The sequence below is a fragment of the Anarrhichthys ocellatus genome, unplaced genomic scaffold, assembly GCF_004355925.1.
Source record: "Anarrhichthys ocellatus isolate YVR2014 unplaced genomic scaffold, GSC_Weel_1.0 scaffold39, whole genome shotgun sequence".
NCBI lineage: Eukaryota > Metazoa > Chordata > Actinopteri > Perciformes > Anarhichadidae > Anarrhichthys > Anarrhichthys ocellatus.
Window position 1 is genome coordinate 1,663,501 of NW_022280069.1, and position 19,550 is coordinate 1,683,050.

Sequence of the window (19,550 nt, forward strand, 5' to 3'; positions counted from 1 at the left end):
CGTCAGACCGTTCATTTCAAATGGTTAATTTATTTAAAAAAAATACTTTTTGTGGATTTAAATACTGCAATTAATGTAGGTTAGTGTCTTTAAATTAATAGTCAATCACATATATATAAAGAATTGTTTTGGTATTTCTTAATAACTAATTAATATGTATGTAAAGCACGAGACAAACTGTCTTTATTTTATTTTGTTTAATTTTAATTCCAATTTGTGGACTATTATTAAAATGCTATTATCTTGCTGAATAATAGCATTTTATTTTCTATGCCATTTAATTTTTGTTCGGAACACAGTAGGCTTCACTTTTCTGTTTTTTATTTCTGTTTTATTTTAATTTTTTGATTTTTCTAAATTATTTTACTAAATATATTTACATACATATATATTATTTTATTTATTTATTTGTTGATTTTTTATCATATCAACTGTCTCACTAAGCGTTCTGTTATTGCTATTTTATTGTCTTGCTTTTGCTGCTTTGTCTGTCAAAGCACTTTGTAAACTCTGTTTTAAAGGTGCTATAAATAAAGTTATTATTATTATTACATTGGGAATAAATCCCAAGCCTATGATTGGTCCGTAGCACCAGTACGTCATCATACGACCTGTCATCATCCTCCTTCGTACAATGCGTTAAAGGGAAGTTGAAATAAGTGTGAGAGGGACATCACGGAGGCTTTTATGACATCTAATGTGACGGTTAGCTGGTAATCGACTCTCTGAACGGACACTGACACAAAGACTGCTCTGAAGACACCATTCACAATAACTAGCCTTCTCTTTCTGGTAGGTGAGTAGCTATTATTAGCGCTAGCTAGCTAGCTAATGGCTATCTGAAGGGCTCCTCCTGATGCTAATTACATTAGCTAGCTAGCTAATGGCTATCTGAAGGGCTCATCCTGGTGCTAATAATGTTAGCTAGCTAGCTAATGGCTAAACAACGTCTGTGTTAACCAGCCCAGTGTCTATTCTCTGGCTAGATGCTAACGTTTAGCTATCCGACACTGGATAGGGCCAAGCTAGGTAACGTAAAATCATTGTAACTTAACGTTGTATGTAACGTTTGGTGAATCTGGATCAGTCGTCATGTTTATTAGATTGCCTACATTTAAACTACGTTTAATACAGGCAACAACTGCGACTCTATAACACTGATTGATGAGGGACTTCACAAAATTAACGTCATGCAGCTAATGTTAGCTAGCTGTCACTGTTAGCTGTACACACCCTAAACTGCATCATCTGTTTTGGCCATTCTCAAACGTTACGTAGATGTCAGACCTAAGCTTAGTGTGTGCGGTACTATTAGACAGACTAATGTGTTTTCTGACAGCTGACGTTAGGTAGTGGTTTGTTCTAATCTAGACATTTTGAACTTAATAGGTAGCTTTGTTGCTAACGCTAGCAGTCGTTAGCTTGCTAATTCGAGCCAGTCAACAACAACATAACAGGTTATTTGTGGTTAACTCTGTGTCGTAATGGGATTTCGACAAAGTTGACTCATTATTTTTGGACGGATGCTCTGTGTGTTCTTAGTTGGTGGCAATGAATGCAAAATGTCTTAGTTGGAGAGAGATTCTGTTGTTGTGTCGTTGTTAGTCACCTTTTAAATCTCTATCTATCTATCTATCTATCTAGATATATATATCTATATCTATATATATATATATATATATATATATAGATATAGATATAGAAAAATGTCTAACTCATCCGTGAAACATTTTCTGCCATACATGCCCAGATCCATACGACACTAATCTCCTTTGTGACGCTCTGCCTCACAAGTTGCCAGAGGCTTGTCATTACAGTTACACCAGTTGGTCAACTTTTACATTTCTAGATGTTGTTAAGTTAGTACAGGTGAGAAACTTCTGCAACTTTGGAAGCAGAAGTTCAGATGCCTAAATGTTGGGGCCACTGTCAGGCAAAATAATAAAAAAAGACTCAGCCAAACCCTAGAATGTTTTGCCATACCTGTCTGCTTGTTATGGCAGGAAACCAACTATTGTGTGCAGAGGGAGAAAAACAAAGTGTGGCTGGTAATGTGAAACTCTTGACTTTGTGTGTAGTTACCTACAGTAAATTTCCCTCCGTTGTCATCGTTTCATCCATTACATTTCTGTCCTCTGTGTTTGGACCGCTTTGTTTTAAAAGAGATGTTGTTAGCACAACAGTGTAAAACTATGACATTAAAATTCCTGAATATTTCCCCCATTCTGCAAACAAAGTGTTCATAAACATTTTAGTTTTTAAAAGACTAAAATGTTTATCTTTGTGGTCGACGATTCCTGAAATCATGTTTATCCAAATAGTCATTTTTTCATCTAAAGCATCACATGAAGTATGGTGTTAATCTATTCTGAATTCTCAACTATAGCTAGATCGGTCCGGAGTGAACAGTGCACACTTATAAATATCAGCTGCAATATTAACCAGGTATGCTGCTTTGATATATTTCATTTGCAAAGGTTATTAATGAGCTGGACAATACTTTTAACGTATTTATTTATTTACATAAAACCTAGTGTTTTCTGTACTATGGCCACTATGTTAAAGGCTCATTCACCTGCAGAGAAAATACTTACCTTATGATGAATAAGATAACTATGTTCTCATTGCTGTTTGCAACTAAAAGCTAAACAATTTAAGAAAATTGTTTCTTTGCTTGTCGTAATCATGATTCATAGTTGCAGACAATATGTTGCTTAATTTTCTAATAAACACAGTTAACCTCTATGTTTCAATTTGATCTCCTGACATTGATTTTTTGTTTCGTTTTTATGCGACGCTGAGCTTTATTTTCTCTCTCCTGCTCAGATATTTTCTACAGTTTTTCACAGTAAGTCAGCCTCCAGAAGAAGAGACCGGGCAGTGTGACATGGCAAGTAGAGGCGGAGCTACACGACCCAATGGGCCAAACGCAGGCAACAAGATCTGCCAGTTCAAACTTGTGCTTTTAGGAGAGTCCGCTGTGGGGAAGTCAAGTCTTGTACTTCGTTTCGTCAAGGGGCAGTTTCACGAGTTCCAAGAGAGCACAATCGGAGGTACGTGTCTTTGTCTTTGTTAGGCCATGATGTTGTGGTTTCTTTCCCTCTGTGAACAGGCCTGCAAAATTGCATGCAAGGACTGACATGCCTTTATTTACCCTCTTGTCACAGGGAGGCTTGCAGTGAGTCACACAGTGGAATGAACATTGAATATGTAGATCATTTTAAGGATAGAGGAGAAGGAGGTGAAATGAAGAGGAGATTAAGACTGTGGGTGTGAATATGGTGATGAAGAGGAACAGAGAGCTGCAAGAGTTATTAGGTGAATTCCTGGACGTTGTTATCTAGTTCCTGGTTTGTCCAGCAGATTACATGAGATTAAAGCAGTCAGTTATCATCTACATACTTATTGGGATACATGTTGCTTACTGGATGTCATGTGGTTGATTAAAATTCAAGGTGTTTTTGACTCGAGGGTCGCTGGTTCAATCCCCAGAATGGCAAATGTGAAGTTCTGGGTAGTTTCCAATGGGAATGTGTGTAACTGACTGAATATGAAAAGGGAGTTTGCCTGTCAGTTAATCCACCCAGAGTAAATACGAAAATCCCACCCTACTTAATGCTTCAGCACCCATCCAGATTATCAGTATAAAACATGTTTGATTCACTCGGGTCCCGTTTTCCAAACGTGGACTAAGTCAACCAGATAATCCTGTGTGTGTGCGTGCGTGCTTGCCTGCCTCCAGCACTGGTCTTTAAATGATCACCTTCACAGAAACATGTTTTGTGGATCTCCAGTAAACACATTTGTCAGGGGTTCCTCTGCTTTGTGCACCTGCAGCTGCCTTCCTGACTCAGACGGTATGTTTGGACGACACAACGGTCAAGTTTGAAATCTGGGACACAGCTGGTCAGGAGCGCTACCACAGTCTGGCTCCCATGTACTACAGAGGGGCCCAGGCAGCCATCGTGGTGTACGACATAACAAATGAGGTGAGTTCGGGTTGCCAGGTTTTCATGCCATGCGGTTGCAGTTATCGACGTCGCTCTCACTAAGCAGAGATGGGACAACATTGTTGTGAATGATGAAGAGGTAGAGGGGAGGGGGGGTTCCGCTGAGAGAGAAAGAAAAACAGACACAAAAATATAATGAATGTTCCTCAGTGACAAAGCCAGCAGCAATTCTGTTCAAACTAAGTTTTAGAAAAAGTTTAGCATGTAGCCCAAGTTTTTTTCTTCCTTGTTTGAACTGCATAACTTCCTAATGGCAGTATCACCCTGCCTCCCACGCTGTACAAAATGCTGCTCCCACTGTACGGTTTATTTCATTTTTCATCAAAAGCATCATTTAATTGTTCCCCTGTTGTTGTGTTTTGATGAAAAGATTAGCAAAAGCCCAGCCAGCCGCCCTGGGAAGCCTCCTGTCGTCCCCATCTTTCCCTCATATGGGTCTCATTGTTGTTTCTCACTAACCGAGTCATCCTGTTTTGCTTGCCAGGAGTCATTTGTACGGGCGAAGAACTGGGTTAAAGAGCTTCAGAGACAAGCCAGTCCAAATATTGTAATAGCTCTGGCTGGGAACAAGGCGGATCTCGCAAGCAAGAGAGCACTGGACTTCCAGGTTTGTGTTCTTATTGATCAATTGTGGAAACAGAACCAGAAAAATCACAACGCGTATATGTCTGTTAAAGCTAGCGTAAAAGATTCAGACTGATAATTGGCCTTGGTCCTGCCTACTGTACCTTCTCCCACATTAAGTGTTTTGAGCATGCAAACTGAGTGACTAAAAGTCATTTTAATGAAGGATTTCCTGGTTTCACTTTCATAGGATGCACAGTCATACGCAGACGATAACAGCTTGCTTTTTATGGAAACATCTGCAAAGACCTCTATGAACGTGAACGAGATATTCATGGCCATCGGTGAGTTTCTCTCATATCATTTTTTTTTTTTTTTTTTTTTTTTTTTTTTTCTCCACATGAAATAAATCCAAGCCGAGCTATTCACCACCTGCCTTGTTGCACCAGCTGTGGACAGACAGCGGTGCATTCTGGTTGCTCTCCTCCACCCATACATTTGGGAAAATGCACACGTATTTGCATGCAGGCGATCACTGTGTCTGATGAACTGGACCGATGACAAAAGGCCACAACAGGATATGAATAATGGAGGCCGGGTTAATACTGAAATGAAATGTCACGGCCCATAATGCTCAACAAGTACTCGCCACCCTTTTTGGAAACCTCCCCGGTGGCTGTTGAAGTAATGGTGCATCTTGTCAGACCTCGTTGACTACGTCTCTCAGGCAGAGACTAGTCATGGCCTCCAGCTGGTCTGGAGGACACCGAGGCCTTTGAAGAGCGCAGCCCTTAAACTCAGCATCTGAGAGCAGGAGCTCCATTTGAATTTAAAGTCCCGTCAGCCTCTTGTGTGACGCCCATACTTCACCCACTCAAATACTGATGTGTATATATATACATCCAGCATCGGTCCGGCTTATTCCTCTGTTTTATGATTTTATTAGTTGTCAAAAACTGTACAAAAAAATTAGTCTGAACATGCCCCATTCTCAAATTTAAAACATCCATTCAGACCCAGTCTATTCTGCCCAACCACAACCGTTAGACCGGCTTTCATTTTTTGTGACCATAAGTGACACAAGAGGGTGGAGTTCAGTACAAGGAAACACGAAATAAGACATTTTTAGGCAAACAAAATGTTGCATTTAACTTTGATGAACTGAAAACACTGTGAAGGAGTTAAAGTTGTGAAATGAAAACATGGATGACTCCCACACCAACACTGTTTACTCTCAATGGTAATCATTTACTAAATGAACATCATGCTGTAATGAAGAAGCCTGAAACTAGAGATTGAGACCATAAACTCATGTTTACAATGTTTACTGAGGTAATAAATTATGTGAGAAGTAGAGTCATTTTCTCATACAACCAGAGGACTCGCCTCCTGCTGGTCAGAAGAGAGAACACACGTTAAAAACACTTCCGCATTGGCTTCACTCTTCAGAACCGGAGGTTGCCGCCTGGTCTGGTCCCATCTTTACAAGTTGAGCAGTTGGGTCTAGGGGACAGAAATCATAGACCTTCTCTGAAAAATATTTGAATAACCTCTGTTGTGATGTAGACCGCAGACTGGAACCAGAACAATGAAAAGTACAATGAAGTGACCGTACATGTAATTTACTAACTCCTAAGAATAGCTTCTTGGTGACGTCGTCACTGATCTTGTTGCCGTGTCATTACAGCAAAGAAGCTTCCCAAGAATGAGCCTCAGACAGCCGGAGCCAGCAGCGGGCGGAACCGGGGGGTGGACCTGACGGAGACGGCTCAGCCCACCGGCCGTTCCTGCTGCAGTAATAACTAACTCTTCCTGCTCACCCCACACACACACATCCTCTGCCCCTCCTCCTCCCTCCCATCTGGACATCGGGCTCCTTGGCTTCTTGACGTCAGCCTCACTCCCCTGGAATAGCTAAAAGACTCTGTATAGCTGCATTTCTAATACTTTTGTTTTTGTTTTTTTGATGTTCTTTTTTTTTTTTTTTTTTTTTTTTCAACTTTTTTTTAAGAAGTGTATATCAGTATAATGGATGCATGTATCACTACAACGCCTAAAAACACATTTTTATCTCTTACTCAGTTTGGAAGACTAACCCACGTTTCAGAAAGACGAGCGAGCGACAGACCTGCGAGCGTGTGATTGCGTGATCTGCTGATGAGAAGGTGTAGCCTCATTTGTCACTTCACAGGGTCGACTGGGGTGCGAATGGTGTTGTGCCTGTGATGCTCTTTGTGCGCGGGTTAAGTTACGCTCACAATCAGAAGAAACCCAATTGTTCCCACCTCGAGATGCCGGCTGTGAGGCATCGTTGTATTGAAACGGTGCCAGGAAAGACCCCCCCCCCCGCTTGTTACACAGGAAGACATCCTCATCCAAGGCTCCTAATGCGAAGGGCGGAAGATACTTTCGGTACTGTCCAGTTTGTAAAAAAAGTTGGAAAATACACAAGTCTTTTGAGAGTATTGAAAAGTAAAAAAAACTGCCTTGATACACATCTAGCTTCCTATTCTGCGCGACCATCTGTAGAGCAATATTGCCGCACGTCAACAACAAAGTCTTTGCGGTGTGGAAAACATGGAGTTTTGTAAAGATCGGGAACCAACACCTTCAGGCCAACATGGCGGGATTTTTTTCTAAATTCTATTTTAACAAAATCCTTTCATGTTGCCTGAAGGTCCGTCACATTTAGACACTGATACGGTTTCACGTGGGAAATAAAATCAACAGGAAACTGCTCAAAGAAGACTTTGAGCACACGATGTTAAACTCTTTGTTCATCCGCTCTGTGTCTGTCCAGGCCAGTAGGCAACCTGCATCGATTTGGGTGATCTCAATCAAATTAGGGGGGGTCGTTTTTAGAATACAGTTCAGGCCGCACACAAACAGAATATTGGACTACCACCCATTGTCTGTGGAAAAAAAAATATATATATATATCCTGAAATGTTGTTATAAGGTGCAATGTTGTCTTCTTCCTCCTTTAGCACCGCTTGCAGAGCTCCTGAGCTCACAAGGAAATTGTCTAGAGATTCCGAACAATTGTACAGTTCACTATAGTTTTCTTTTTGCTTCATACCAGACCGTGTCACAAACTGGTCACATGTTAAGCAGTGGTGGTCTCTCTTAGGTATATGTAGTGGTCTTAACAAAAAAAAAATCCCCTCCCTGGTGTCTTGTTACTTTTCTCAGAAAGGGTCCATGGTCATGTTTGAAAGGAACTTTTATGGCATTGCACAGTGTTGATCATGTTTTAATTAATGACTTGCCCTTCGATTTTATATGACGGACTGTGTTGGACTTGCTAACCTACAGCTATAAGCGGGTGGCATAATTAACCTTACTGGTGGTCTCTCTTACGGCTTAATGAATTTTGATGATGTAAAACAGCATTACTAGTGATGGGCTGATCAGTTTTGAGTGTCTGAATACAACTTAATAAATTCAATAAAGAGGTCTCTTGTACGCCCTTTTTGCTCTGAATGTGTCGGCGGCATCGCATGTGGGAGGAGTTCAGATTCTGCTTTTATTGAAACCAAATTCCATGTTACTCACTGAAAGGCCAAACTTTAATTTAACCACAACTTGGATGCTTTTCTTTAATTACTAAACTGTCGTCCACAAAATCCGTACAGATCTGAGCTTTAAGGTTCTTGTGAGTATTTCTAACTGGAGCTGCAATAATTAATAGATTAAAAGACAATAAATCACTATTTCATTTTAAGACTTCATGCTTCTGTGGAGCTGTATTCAGGCACAGCGCATGCTTTCAGCTAAATGCTAACGTGTTATGTTGAGCAGGTCATTCTACCACGTCCACCATCTTAGCTTATCAGGTTAACGTTTGCTACATTTGCTTATTAGCACAGGTTTGGTAGAGGCTTATGGGAATGTCATACATTTGGAAGACATTTTGTCATAAACAAGTTTGACCTCATGCTGGTGAAGAAGACGCATGGATGTGTGTGCCTCACTTCATTGCAATTCATCCATCAGTCAACACATGACACATGATTGTTTTGGACAAAACAAGCTTTTTCAAACTAATTTTTAAATCAAAGTGGTCAAAGTTGATAGAGAGGCTGAGATAATCCCACCTTGAAAAATACTGGATCCTACAATTCCCATGATGCAACTTGATTGCTACTTTTTGTTAGACCCTTGCTGCATGGAAAACACCCTCCAGGGTTTAGGTGTGAGTGAACTGAAGAGTAAAGTCGATGCAGCGCTACTTCTGTCCTCGTTTCTCTGCTCTCTTGGTTGAACTCTGTTTCTCATGTATTTCCACCATCTGCCTCCTCTCTCTCAGCTCTTGGCTGTGTTCCATCCCGACTCTTCACACACTCCTCTGAACTCTCAACCGGGCTGATCACATGTTTGGCCAAGACTCAAATCTCAGTGCAGAGATGACCTCCTACTCCTCAATTAGAGTCCTTAGAACCTCGTTAACAGCCTCCTCATCCGCCCACTCGGCTGTGGAGTGGACGGAAAGAGGAGTCCTGAGGCTACGCGGCACGGGGTTCAATACCCGATTAAACTCCTGGTCTCCCTCTCCTCGTGGTCGCCTTGATGACGTCCCTCAAGAACAGACGGTGCTTCTTTTTTTTAATTTGATATTCCAAAGATCATAGAAGACTTGTGGAATAATAGATAGCACTACAATAGGAATGTTGATGTGGAATAATAGATAGCACTACAATAGGAATGTTGATGTGATCTAAATCTACAGAACAGCTACTAAATGGACGTCGTGGTACGATTGTTTTCATTGGCACAAATACACTTTGAACCTCAACACTAAAACAGTATGTATAGTAGTATCACAAAGATTACAAATACATGTAGTTAATGACATTCACAGACATGTTTCTACTTTTCATTATAAGTTATGTGGTTCAGTGCTTTCCCACATCGTGCCCTTTTTATTATGTTGAGAAGCCGCTCACCACAGAGATGCACAAGGGAACTTTCTGCCCAAATGCTGATGGCATCTTTCTTTCATCACAGCGGAGCTTCGTGTTGCCAGAATGGCTTAAAAACTAAACGTTAGTCGGACCCTGTGAGTCACTACGTCGCATGCTGCTTCGCTGAAAGAGCTGCTTGTCTACTTTATCCAGAGAGTTGAATCACAAACCCTGTGATGAAATGTCCAAACATAAGATGAACACCGACCACAGCTTTCGATTACAATCTTTCCAGTGGGAGATTATAACCCCTGATCTTTCCACACTGTCAATAAGGCGGGCCGGCTCTGTGCCACCACTCAGAGGGATCCTGGAAATGTAATGTCTGCCCGGTGACGCTTTGGCAGCCTTGTCCTTGTTACAGTCATGCCAATAAAGCATATTGAATTGAATTTGAATGTGGTTCATCGTATGGAAAGGAGTAGCAAAGGCTTCTCCCAACACTGTTTTATAGTGTTTTTAACTTTAACTCACAACACTGGTGCCAACAACTTATCACAATTAGCCGTTAAGTGAAGTGTCACAGTAAAACAGCTTTACCATGAATGTACTTTACTTTGAGGTACAACTGCTCTGCTGTATTTGCTGTTCACAGTATGATACTGCTATTGAATATTTTATATTGTAGAGGGAGCCGGGACTCCAAAAACGCGTACTTGTTTCCAGGTTGTAGGACTCATGGACGGACGGACGGATGGAACCACTCATCACGTTCTGCACCATAACTGTAAAGCAATTATGGTTGGGTCCATCTCTGTTCGTCTGAAGATATAAAAGTCTTTTAAACTGAATTCAGCTTTCAACGGTTTCCCTGGCAACAAAATTAATTTTGGATTTGTGCAGGATGTGACTGTGTGCAGCCTGCCAAAGAAGAGGACAAAGTGGGAACAGTGGGTGTTGTGACATTTTAGTCACAAGCCTGCAAACGAGGCGTATCAAAGTTTTCACTTATAAAGTGTGAAAAGTTTGGACGTATCAAAGGATCTCATGACTCAAACTGCACTCTCAGTACTCGGTGCTGTCTGTCAGAGTTGATGGTGATTGTTTCAGTTCCAAATCTGGCCCTTCACACTCATTGACGGAGCTCCTGAGGTAAAAGTGGAAAATACTGCATTTTTTAAAAATGTGACAGGCACCAAAAATAACACTCACTTTGTGAATAAACTTTTCCCTCGGCAGTATATTAGAAGGTGACAACACTGTGTGTTTAAGATGCCAAACACTGAACGTCTAGTGGATTTGAATCATTCTGGCTTTCAGCCCTCTGAATGGAAATCCAGAGCAAACCAGCAAGGCCTCTTCTGAAGACAGAGTTGCATCATCTTTCACTGATTTATCACCGCTATAAAAACTCTAGAACGCTAGAAAAAAAATAAAAATTTCTTGCAAAGCTACATTTTTCATAAGATGCATTAAGCACACTGAATGTTAATGTGTTTGGTTTCTTTCACATAGTTCACTTCACTTGATGTTGGCGGTCCCTGTGGACAAAAGTGGTAGTGCTTTTGAGCACCAGAGTCCCTTTAGAAAATCTCTCATTTCACTGCAGCTGGGTCTGACAGTCTGCCCCCTGGTTCTGGTTCTGGTTCTCCCGTGCCTCCCTTCCCCCCAGCAGGCCCGGCAATACGGTCTGTAATTACGTGGGTCATATAGAGGCATCAGCATTAAATTGAGACCGTTTCATAACCAGTTAAAAGCTCCTCACAGTAACTTTAAAGGAAGACATTTTGACACGCCACAGTTAGAAAAGCACAGGTGTACATAATAAATGATTACTGAATTTGTTTTAGCTGCTTCAGTTCCAGGGTCCTGGTTCTGTGCATGCTGGCTCACAATCACATTCTCATGGTTTACTGGAACACTTGAATCAAACAGAGCCCTCGTTAATGTTATCAGAAGCACCTGTGCTTTTTCCTACTAAGACGAGGTGCATTAAGTGCATTTAAGTACATCACTTCATGTGACAGACTCCACCCATGAGGCCTTTAAATCAGGCCTGACACCGACTCCCTAAATATAAAGACAAATATATCTCCAATTGGTCTTTCAACCGTGTACACTTTATCAATCATAACCGGCTTTATTGAAACTCAGGATTCAATACTTGCAAATGCATTTCCCCCTGTTTGCCACGTGGGGGCAGCAGCGCACTGTGCTAACACAGCATTCCCGTCAGTCCATCCATCTCTGGAAAAGAAAATGAAAATCTTTGCAAAAATAGCCCAGAAAATAACATCCATCATACACCCTCATAAAAAAACTCATGTATATGCACTTAAAATGTTGACCTGCTGGATTGATAACCACTTTTCACTGCACATCAGTTTTACTGTCAACTACATAAAAATGTCAAACCTTGAGTTGAGCGAGTGGCGAGAGGGATGATGCAGCATTATGTTTTTTTCCAGAGTAGTTCAATTGAAGAAAAAATAAATACATTTTGTGATAAAGAAATCAGAGAACACGATTATATTGGGGCCATTTGCACTAAAAATGGCCTGAATGCACATGTTTAAGTCTTTGAATGCAATTCCTGCACTGACAGGGAAAAATAGAGGAAATATGGAGAGAAGTGAGTCCACTTGGTGCCATGTCCTTTAGGGAAATCAGACATTTACATTGGCAATAATATGCCATGTTTTTATCAAGTTTTGGTTCTCTGCCCTTATTGCATATCATTTTGTTCAAACAAAACGCTGTCGGTGCTGCCAGAAATATAAAACGCATGACTTCATGTCTTTGTGTTTAGAAATATAAAAGCTTTCATGAACTGCCAAGTCTGAATCTATATTTTTGATTGTCGGCCCACGCCAATTTCCGGTAGGCAACAACCTCTCCACTTAACAGAAAATGGCAGGTAGCATCAAAGGGCTGGCTGGCTGGCTGCATGTCATGTGTCGAGGCACAACACGAGGTTTAGAGCTCCTGAAAGTCACGGCCGCTGCCCGCCGTGATCTCACCTGTCCTGGCTGTCGCGCCGTAACCCTGGGACGTCGCCACAGCGACAGCCTCATTACAGTGATAACTTGTCCGGCTGAAAACATGTCCGCTATGTTTTTTGTCCTCGTTGATGTTATGATGTGCAGTGTTCCGGCGATGGCCGGGGGAGGGGTGGGAGTGGGGGAAGGGAGGAAGGGGTTTGGCGGACAATTCTGCAAACTGTAAACTCCCGAGCTTCAGACTCCGAGATGTCTTTCATCCACGTCCGCCCTGCAGGCTGACGAAGGGGCAGAGGGAGCGGGTTACCACAGCGACACACCGCAGCATCCCCGGCTCATAAGCCGGTGTGGTTTAACACTATGTGGCTGATGCTTATCTGATCCACCCAGCTCTCCGGTGGCTCACACCTTGATAGTAAACAGGTCATATGGTGTTATATGCGCATACAAAAATAACATCTTCAAGCAAGGCTTTGATATTGTATATTGTCCTTTGATATTTGATACCTTGTTATTACAAAAATAGCAATGCCCGTCGTGAAGTTTCCATCTGACCCAGTGCCTTATTTTAATGCACATCTTTTGGATTGTTATCTCTGTACATTGCACATGTTCTTGACATGTGAACCTTTGCACGTTCCTTGGTCAATATGTTTGTCACATTTCCATCACTATAGTTCTTTTCATTTTAAATACAGATATATTTGACATACTGTTTTAAAATGTATTTTCCTTGTTGTTATTGTCATTTTTTCGTTTTCTATTTGTAATTCTTGACTTTTCCAATACATGCATTTTATTTGTATCTTCTCTTCCTGTGTTTATTGTTATGCAGCAACATATCAAGGCAAATTGTATGGGTGTTTAACTTTAAACAGTTTTGTTGTTAAGTCTGAGGTTTTTGTTTTGTGTGATTTTATTTGTGAAAAGTTTATTTTGCCATTTTGTCCTGGACCCCGTTGGAAAATAGGTTTTAAATCTCAATATGACCGTCCTGGATAACTATCTACAGGAAGCCTAACATTTGGTGTTTTACAACCACACGCTGAATTGTTTTTTATTATTTAATATCCAATGACAGATTGGATGATTGTAAAATGTTAAAACTCAAAGCAGCAATGAATTGCCTCGTTGCCTGCAGGTCGTGCCAGCGTTACAGCGATTGTAAATGTGCTTGCCTGTAGGAGGCGACATCAGCACCTCTACATCTGCAGTTCTAAACTGCTGCTGCTATTATTGTCATTTCCTGAAGGTGGTGCAGGTCGTCAGGTGGTGCAGGTCGTCACGTGATACAACTAAAGTTTTGTCCCCCTGTAATTCCAGATACCATGTCATCTAGTTATAAGTCAAATTGGAGTTGATGTGGCGAAGACAAGCCAGAATTCCTTCAACTCCTATTTCATTTATTCAATGAGATGTTGTCAGCAACGTCTCCACATCGCTAACAAAATATGGAAACATGGACACACCACGAATGACTGAATGTCTTCACAGACTATATGAAGAGGAGAAATGATTTTGTAAGGGACACATTGAATCGTGTATTTAATTGGATACATTTGGACAAAAAAATATCAATTAGTCACTGAAAGTCACCTTTTAGTTTATAGCAAACTTTACTAAAACCAGTGCTGGAAGCGGGCCGCTATCAGGTTCTCTGGTTGATTAAAAATCATAAAGCCCAGCATAAGTGTTTTTGCTCCGCGCCTCATAAGCTGTATGAACATAAAAACAAGATGGAGAGCATCTGGACGAGCTGACGCACGACTCGGTACGGGGGGGGAACGAGGTTGCTGTAATTTATCGAAACAATGTTCACGTCCTTTCTGTAAAATACTTACTGAACTATTCGGCATAACTTTTTTAAATTTGTGAACAGACATAATGAAACCCAAACACAAAAGTGTTCTGAATCTGCTCTTTTGATTTACACAAAAGGATTCTTCAGGGCAGACATTTTCAAAAGGTCCGAAATGATGTGGTTAGTTTGAAGTAAAAAAAAAAACTTCGATTTGTCTTTCTCTTTTTTATCCTAGTATCTTTTATTCACTGTAGAAATCCAGAATGTAACAATGGTTGCTGTTAGCATGTGAATAGGGGGAGTAGTGGCACTTATTCTTTTGAATCTTTAAGCACTGACTCCAACGGGAGTGAATTGTTTATTTGTCAGGAACTATTTTTGGACTGATACACATTTGGACTCTAGTGAGTGTTTCTGGCAGTAAGACGGTGTATGTTGGATTTGACTCAGAATAAACCACAGCAGTCATGGTAATGACCAAACATGTCACCCACACTAATGGTGTGGCTCATTAATGTGTTTTTAACAGCTATATGATCGATCAGGCTTTGGATGCACAAACGATACCTGTTAGTAGTTATTGTTTGTTTTGTTATTTTCTTTAATTGGATTTGTTGACAGTAAGAAAGAGAATATCACATATTTTCACCAAGAATTCTGAAACATTAAATGTAACACTGAATCATTTAGGATATCTACCTTACATAAGTACGGTGCTTTCATCCAAAGCACCGCGTATGTAAATGAACATCGATGGCGGTGGCCCCAGAGGGAGTAAAAGCATGAACTCTGAGAGCTTTAATGCAGCTCTCTTCAAACCCAGCGGACTGAAATAAGCTCAATAAGTCTGAGCAGAAGATAAAATCGCTCTCTAAGCTGAGCGTTCACTCTGAAGGGCTCCAGGAAGGTTACATTAAGAGATTGTGATCTTCCAGCCACCAGCAGCTTGCATAGTACCAGTGAATCTCTCATCCAGTATCTCCAACTCTTTCCACAGATGCGTTGCCTCCATATGTGCCCAAATTAAACGCGTTAATGTCTTTTTTTCCTGCTTATTTGGTTCCTTGAAATGAAACGGAGCAGTGTAAGTATTTACACCATCGTGCATTCTGTTATATGAGACAGACATTGTCATGGAAGCTCACCTTCTACTATAGTTCCCTGTCCTTGAAATTTATAGCACCTCTCAAATGTGTCCACTCACAAGCGCTCACGGCCGGACGGTCGCTGTGTGTTTACTGCTCTGTGGTATTCATCAGGGTCAAAGTGTCCGTCTCACTTGACTGACACCAGTTTCAGCCAATAATTAATGGCTCAATAATTGATGGTGCCCGTCAGATGGGCAGGGAGATTACAGAGAGGTGAGGTCATTCTGTAACGCATGCTAATGAGGCTGTCTTTTTTAAGGCTGTTGAGAGTATTTTCAGATTTAAAGAGATATTTAAAACTCCCTCTCTAAAAACCGACTCTAACTCTAAAATTCCAACAAAATGAAACCATAGAATCATGAACCCTAGCGGTAGGCAGACCTAACCTTTGGACAGAGTCAGGCTGCTGTTTCCCCCTGCTTCCAGTCTTTGTGCTAAGCTAAGCTAACTGGCTGCTTACATTTAACAGACAGATGTGAAAGTGGTAACAGTCTAAATCATGTATATCGCTGCCAGAAAGCCAAAGAGTGTATCTTCCAAAATGTTAAACTATTCCTTTCACCGTCTTGTTTTGGGACTTTACTCAAACGATTACTTTCGACTTGCAAAAGAAAGCGACTTTGGTATCGCGGACTACAATCAACACCAGAATCTATAGGAGATGAACAGTTAAATAGCCAGAGTGATTTTCTGAGTCAGCTGCTTTGTGTGAGTCACAATAACAGGAGTAGGCGATGCTGTCTATATTCATGAGCACTGTGATAAAACAGCTGTCAGCCAAGTCCTTGAAATGTTTTGGATTGCTCTTTGTTCATGTACCCCTGTTCTTATAGCGGAGTCCCAGAGTTTTCAAGAGCCAGATGCAAACCAGCGCCTGATAGTGGGACACTTCACGAGCTGCGTGTGATTTTAAAGTCACACTGAGGTACGAGTCATGTCTGTTTTTTAGTCAAATTATGGAAAAACTAGAACGTTAAATACGAAAAGACATGAAGCGTTAATTCAGTTTGGATTAAAGGCAAATTATAACTGCAAAGTCCACTAATTCCACTTTCCTGATTTTAACTTTGTCCCTTATACTTAAAACACTGATAGTAGCTACACGTACAAAAATTAATGCATTGAAATTTGTATTTCCCAAAAAACAATTTGTATGTAATCCACGTAACTATGCAGGGAAGTTAAAGGGCGACAAACTCCACACAGGTGGGAGGTCAGGGTGGATGAGGATGTCCGACATCACGTGCCTATCAGCTAGGAGACAGCTGTGTCCCGTGTGGAGACACAAGACAACACTGATGTATCCGTCACGTAACTTCCGTACTTAAGTTACACCACTTCAGTAGTTTTATTGAAAAGACTGCATCCATGTAGCAAGAGAACACACATAATAAAGTTTTAGAACAACTTACGAACAACTTTTCGTAAGTTACAATGCGTTAAAACATATGTTTTTGTTGCTGAAACAGTCACATTTTTACTTCTGCTGCTTTCATATTGAACCCTTCCGGTTGTATTTCTGACATGGGACGTGAGGTTTTAGCATTCGAGTGGCTGAAGTCGAGAGAAGACTGTTGCCAGGTGACTGACAAAGGATATAAAAAAAGGATTTTGTGTCCTTGTGCCTTTTCAAAGACATTTTAAGCGTAACCTTAATCGGCTCTGACATTTTTATAAATATCAGCATATGTCGCAACTCGTGAACTTTTAACTTTTGCAAAACTTCCACTTAAAAAGTTGAGAAAAAAAAACTAATTTATTCCTTTATTCAAATGGACTCTTCTTGTAAACATGGTAAACACAACCTCAGTTCAAGTCGCCATCTGCCTCATATATTGTTTGCTGCATAATATAGACGTTTATCCTAAGAAGTCTATTGTATTATAAGAAATCTCCAAATCTCCATGGTCTATAAAAATCTGGTATGTTTAAAAGACGAAAATAAACAAAGGAATAGGTTAAGGTTAGGGTTAGAGTTAGGATGAGTTAGGATTAGGCGAGTCACAGCAAGTCTTCAGGAAATGAATGTAAGTCAATGTAATGTCCCCAAACGTCAAGAAAATGTATGTAGGTGTGTGTGATTATATAAAATGTGAGTGTGTGTGTTTATACGTGCACGTGTGTGTGTGTGTGTGTGTGTGTGTGTGTGTGTGTGTGTGTCCTTTAAGTAAGTCTCAACCTTTCTGCTCTAAACCTACTTTGAGCTTCAGTGAGTCACTTGAAAAAGTAGCCACTTTGTTCCGAGAGCAACCGGTGAGCAAACCTTTCAGTGCCTCCTCTCTCGTTAAATCTTTATCTTTTGTTACTGGAGCCTAAAAGCCCTCTGTAAAAACAACACCCACACAGGACACTAAAACCAGGACGCTTTTAAATGCAGGTGTTCTGACAAATTCACAAGCGGGACTGCATTTCAAGAAGATCATTGCCCGCGAGAGAGCCTTTTTGTAAACGTCCAAACGTCAAAGCCTTTAATGGACTGGAATGTTGATTGAGGCATTCATCATGACGTTGAATCAAATCTTTTGCACGGACGTGTAAAACGGGCTTGCCTGGACCTGCCAGGAGTCCTGAGGGCAATGTCAGTGCAGCTCATGTCGAGTATCTGTTATAACATCTCGCCAGAGCGCTGCGGCCTTCAGGGGTTTCTCTTCTTGACCGTCTGTATATGAAAAATGAAAGACAACTTCTTTCTCTTTACAGTGCCTGCATCATAAATCTATAGCAAGTCATGATTTACTATTAATTATCTCCAATAACACTGAACTGTTTTATTTAAAGCTACGATTGCAGAAGCAATTCACCCACTTTGTACTGAGTGTTATGTATAAAATGTAAAAGGTTATACCTGTTGGCCAGTATTTCAGAAACATATGTCGACACGCTCTTTATTGTCACCGTGGGGGTGTAGGGCTAAGTCATAAATAACTTTGTCACCCTTTGTGTTGTGCTATTATTTTTTTTTTACAAGTTGAACAGTGCTTGTTGTTATTCTGAGCAGGTAATAAGTGGACAATGTGCTGCTTTTATTCCATTGTTCTATTGTTTTCTTTGTACGTCGCGGCCTATAAGGAAATGTCACATGGATCTGAAACAGGACTTTTTGGATCTCACGAGCAGGAAATGTCACATAATTTAGACCTAAGATCCGTGACAACAGACTTCAGGGAAATAATCCTTTTTTCTATTTTAGGATCATAACAATGCTTCATCAGGCCTGATGATAATGATACACAGGTTTTGCCCATTAAAAGTGAATTAAATGAAAAAAGTGGCAGTTCAGTTTTCCATAAATAAATTCTAGTCAAGAGGTTTTTTTCCTCCTTCTGTTTTCTTACCAGCTCCTCTAAACTTTCTGCCAGTTGTGCTTCTGACAACTGGATAATTTTAGTCTGATAATTAGACTGCATTGCCAGTTATTTTCATGCCATCGTTCAGACTGACATCATGTTGATGTTAGCCGTGTTCTGTTCTGGGAGAGTTGTGTTGTTTTGCTCCAAACGATCAGATATTATTTTCAGGCGAAACGGATGCTGCAGCTTTTTCATGTTAATCAAAGAAATATGACAAGTTTAAGAATCTTTATTTTCTACTTATCTGCAAGCCTGTGCAGCTGTGTCGACCTCATCTGTGCTTGTTGCCGTTTACACGGCTTTATTTTTTGCCGCCATTCTTCTGGCTCTGGCACACGAACACACGAAGTCCACAATCTTAATACCACAAACAAATCCACCACAGACTCAGTTGTTTTTACAACTGGGAAAGCAGCCATCAATGAGAACAACCGACCTATAATTTGTGGCTTTTCAGCAACACAGTTTACGTTCTTACTTTTGTTGGTTATTTTATTAACTGATTTTAGCAACAAAATTGTTTTTTTGAGTCAGTGAAATAAATGATTCTGCATTTCTCCCACACCATTTTCCCCCAGCAATGTATTTGGACCTTCGTTTTGACAAATGACAAAATGATTTTTATGTTTGAGGTATTATTACAATTTTTACTTTATGTTTTTAATGCAACCCCAGTCGCCAGATGTTGGCATTTACCATTTTTGCAAATCAGAAATATGATTTATATCTACCTTGTATCACCACTTGTATCACACTCACACTACCTTGTATCAC

At 40.6% G+C, this 19,550-nt stretch overlaps 1 protein-coding gene across 2 annotated transcripts; it reads left to right on the top strand.

Moving 5' to 3' along the window:
• Nucleotides 1-610: 610 nt before the first annotated feature.
• Nucleotides 611-8,030, top strand: rab5ab (RAB5A, member RAS oncogene family, b). Of its 2 annotated transcripts, none has more exons than XM_031867495.1 (6): nt 611-796; nt 2,827-3,053; nt 3,838-3,989; nt 4,495-4,617; nt 4,825-4,918; nt 6,262-8,030. In XM_031867495.1, exons 2-6 carry the CDS (start codon nt 2,888-2,890, stop codon nt 6,378-6,380), a joined length of 654 nt encoding a protein of 217 aa, XP_031723355.1. In that variant the 5' UTR covers nt 611-796; nt 2,827-2,887; the 3' UTR covers nt 6,381-8,030. The 2 variants fall into 2 exon arrangements, with proteins under 2 accessions (XP_031723355.1, XP_031723353.1); XM_031867493.1 differs by having other exon boundaries at nt 611-792.
• The last annotated feature ends 11,520 nt before the right edge of the window (nt 8,031-19,550 follow it).

Coding starts and splice junctions, on each gene's coding strand:
- rab5ab (XM_031867495.1), top strand. CDS start 2,888: ATGGCAAGTAGAGGCGGAGCTACACGACCCAATGGGCCAAACGCAGGC. Junction 4,618..4,824: donor AGAGAGCACTGGACTTCCAG/GTTTGTGTTCTT, acceptor TCACTTTCATAG/GATGCACAGTCATACGCAGA. Junction 4,919..6,261: donor CGAGATATTCATGGCCATCG/GTGAGTTTCTCT, acceptor GTGTCATTACAG/CAAAGAAGCTTCCCAAGAAT.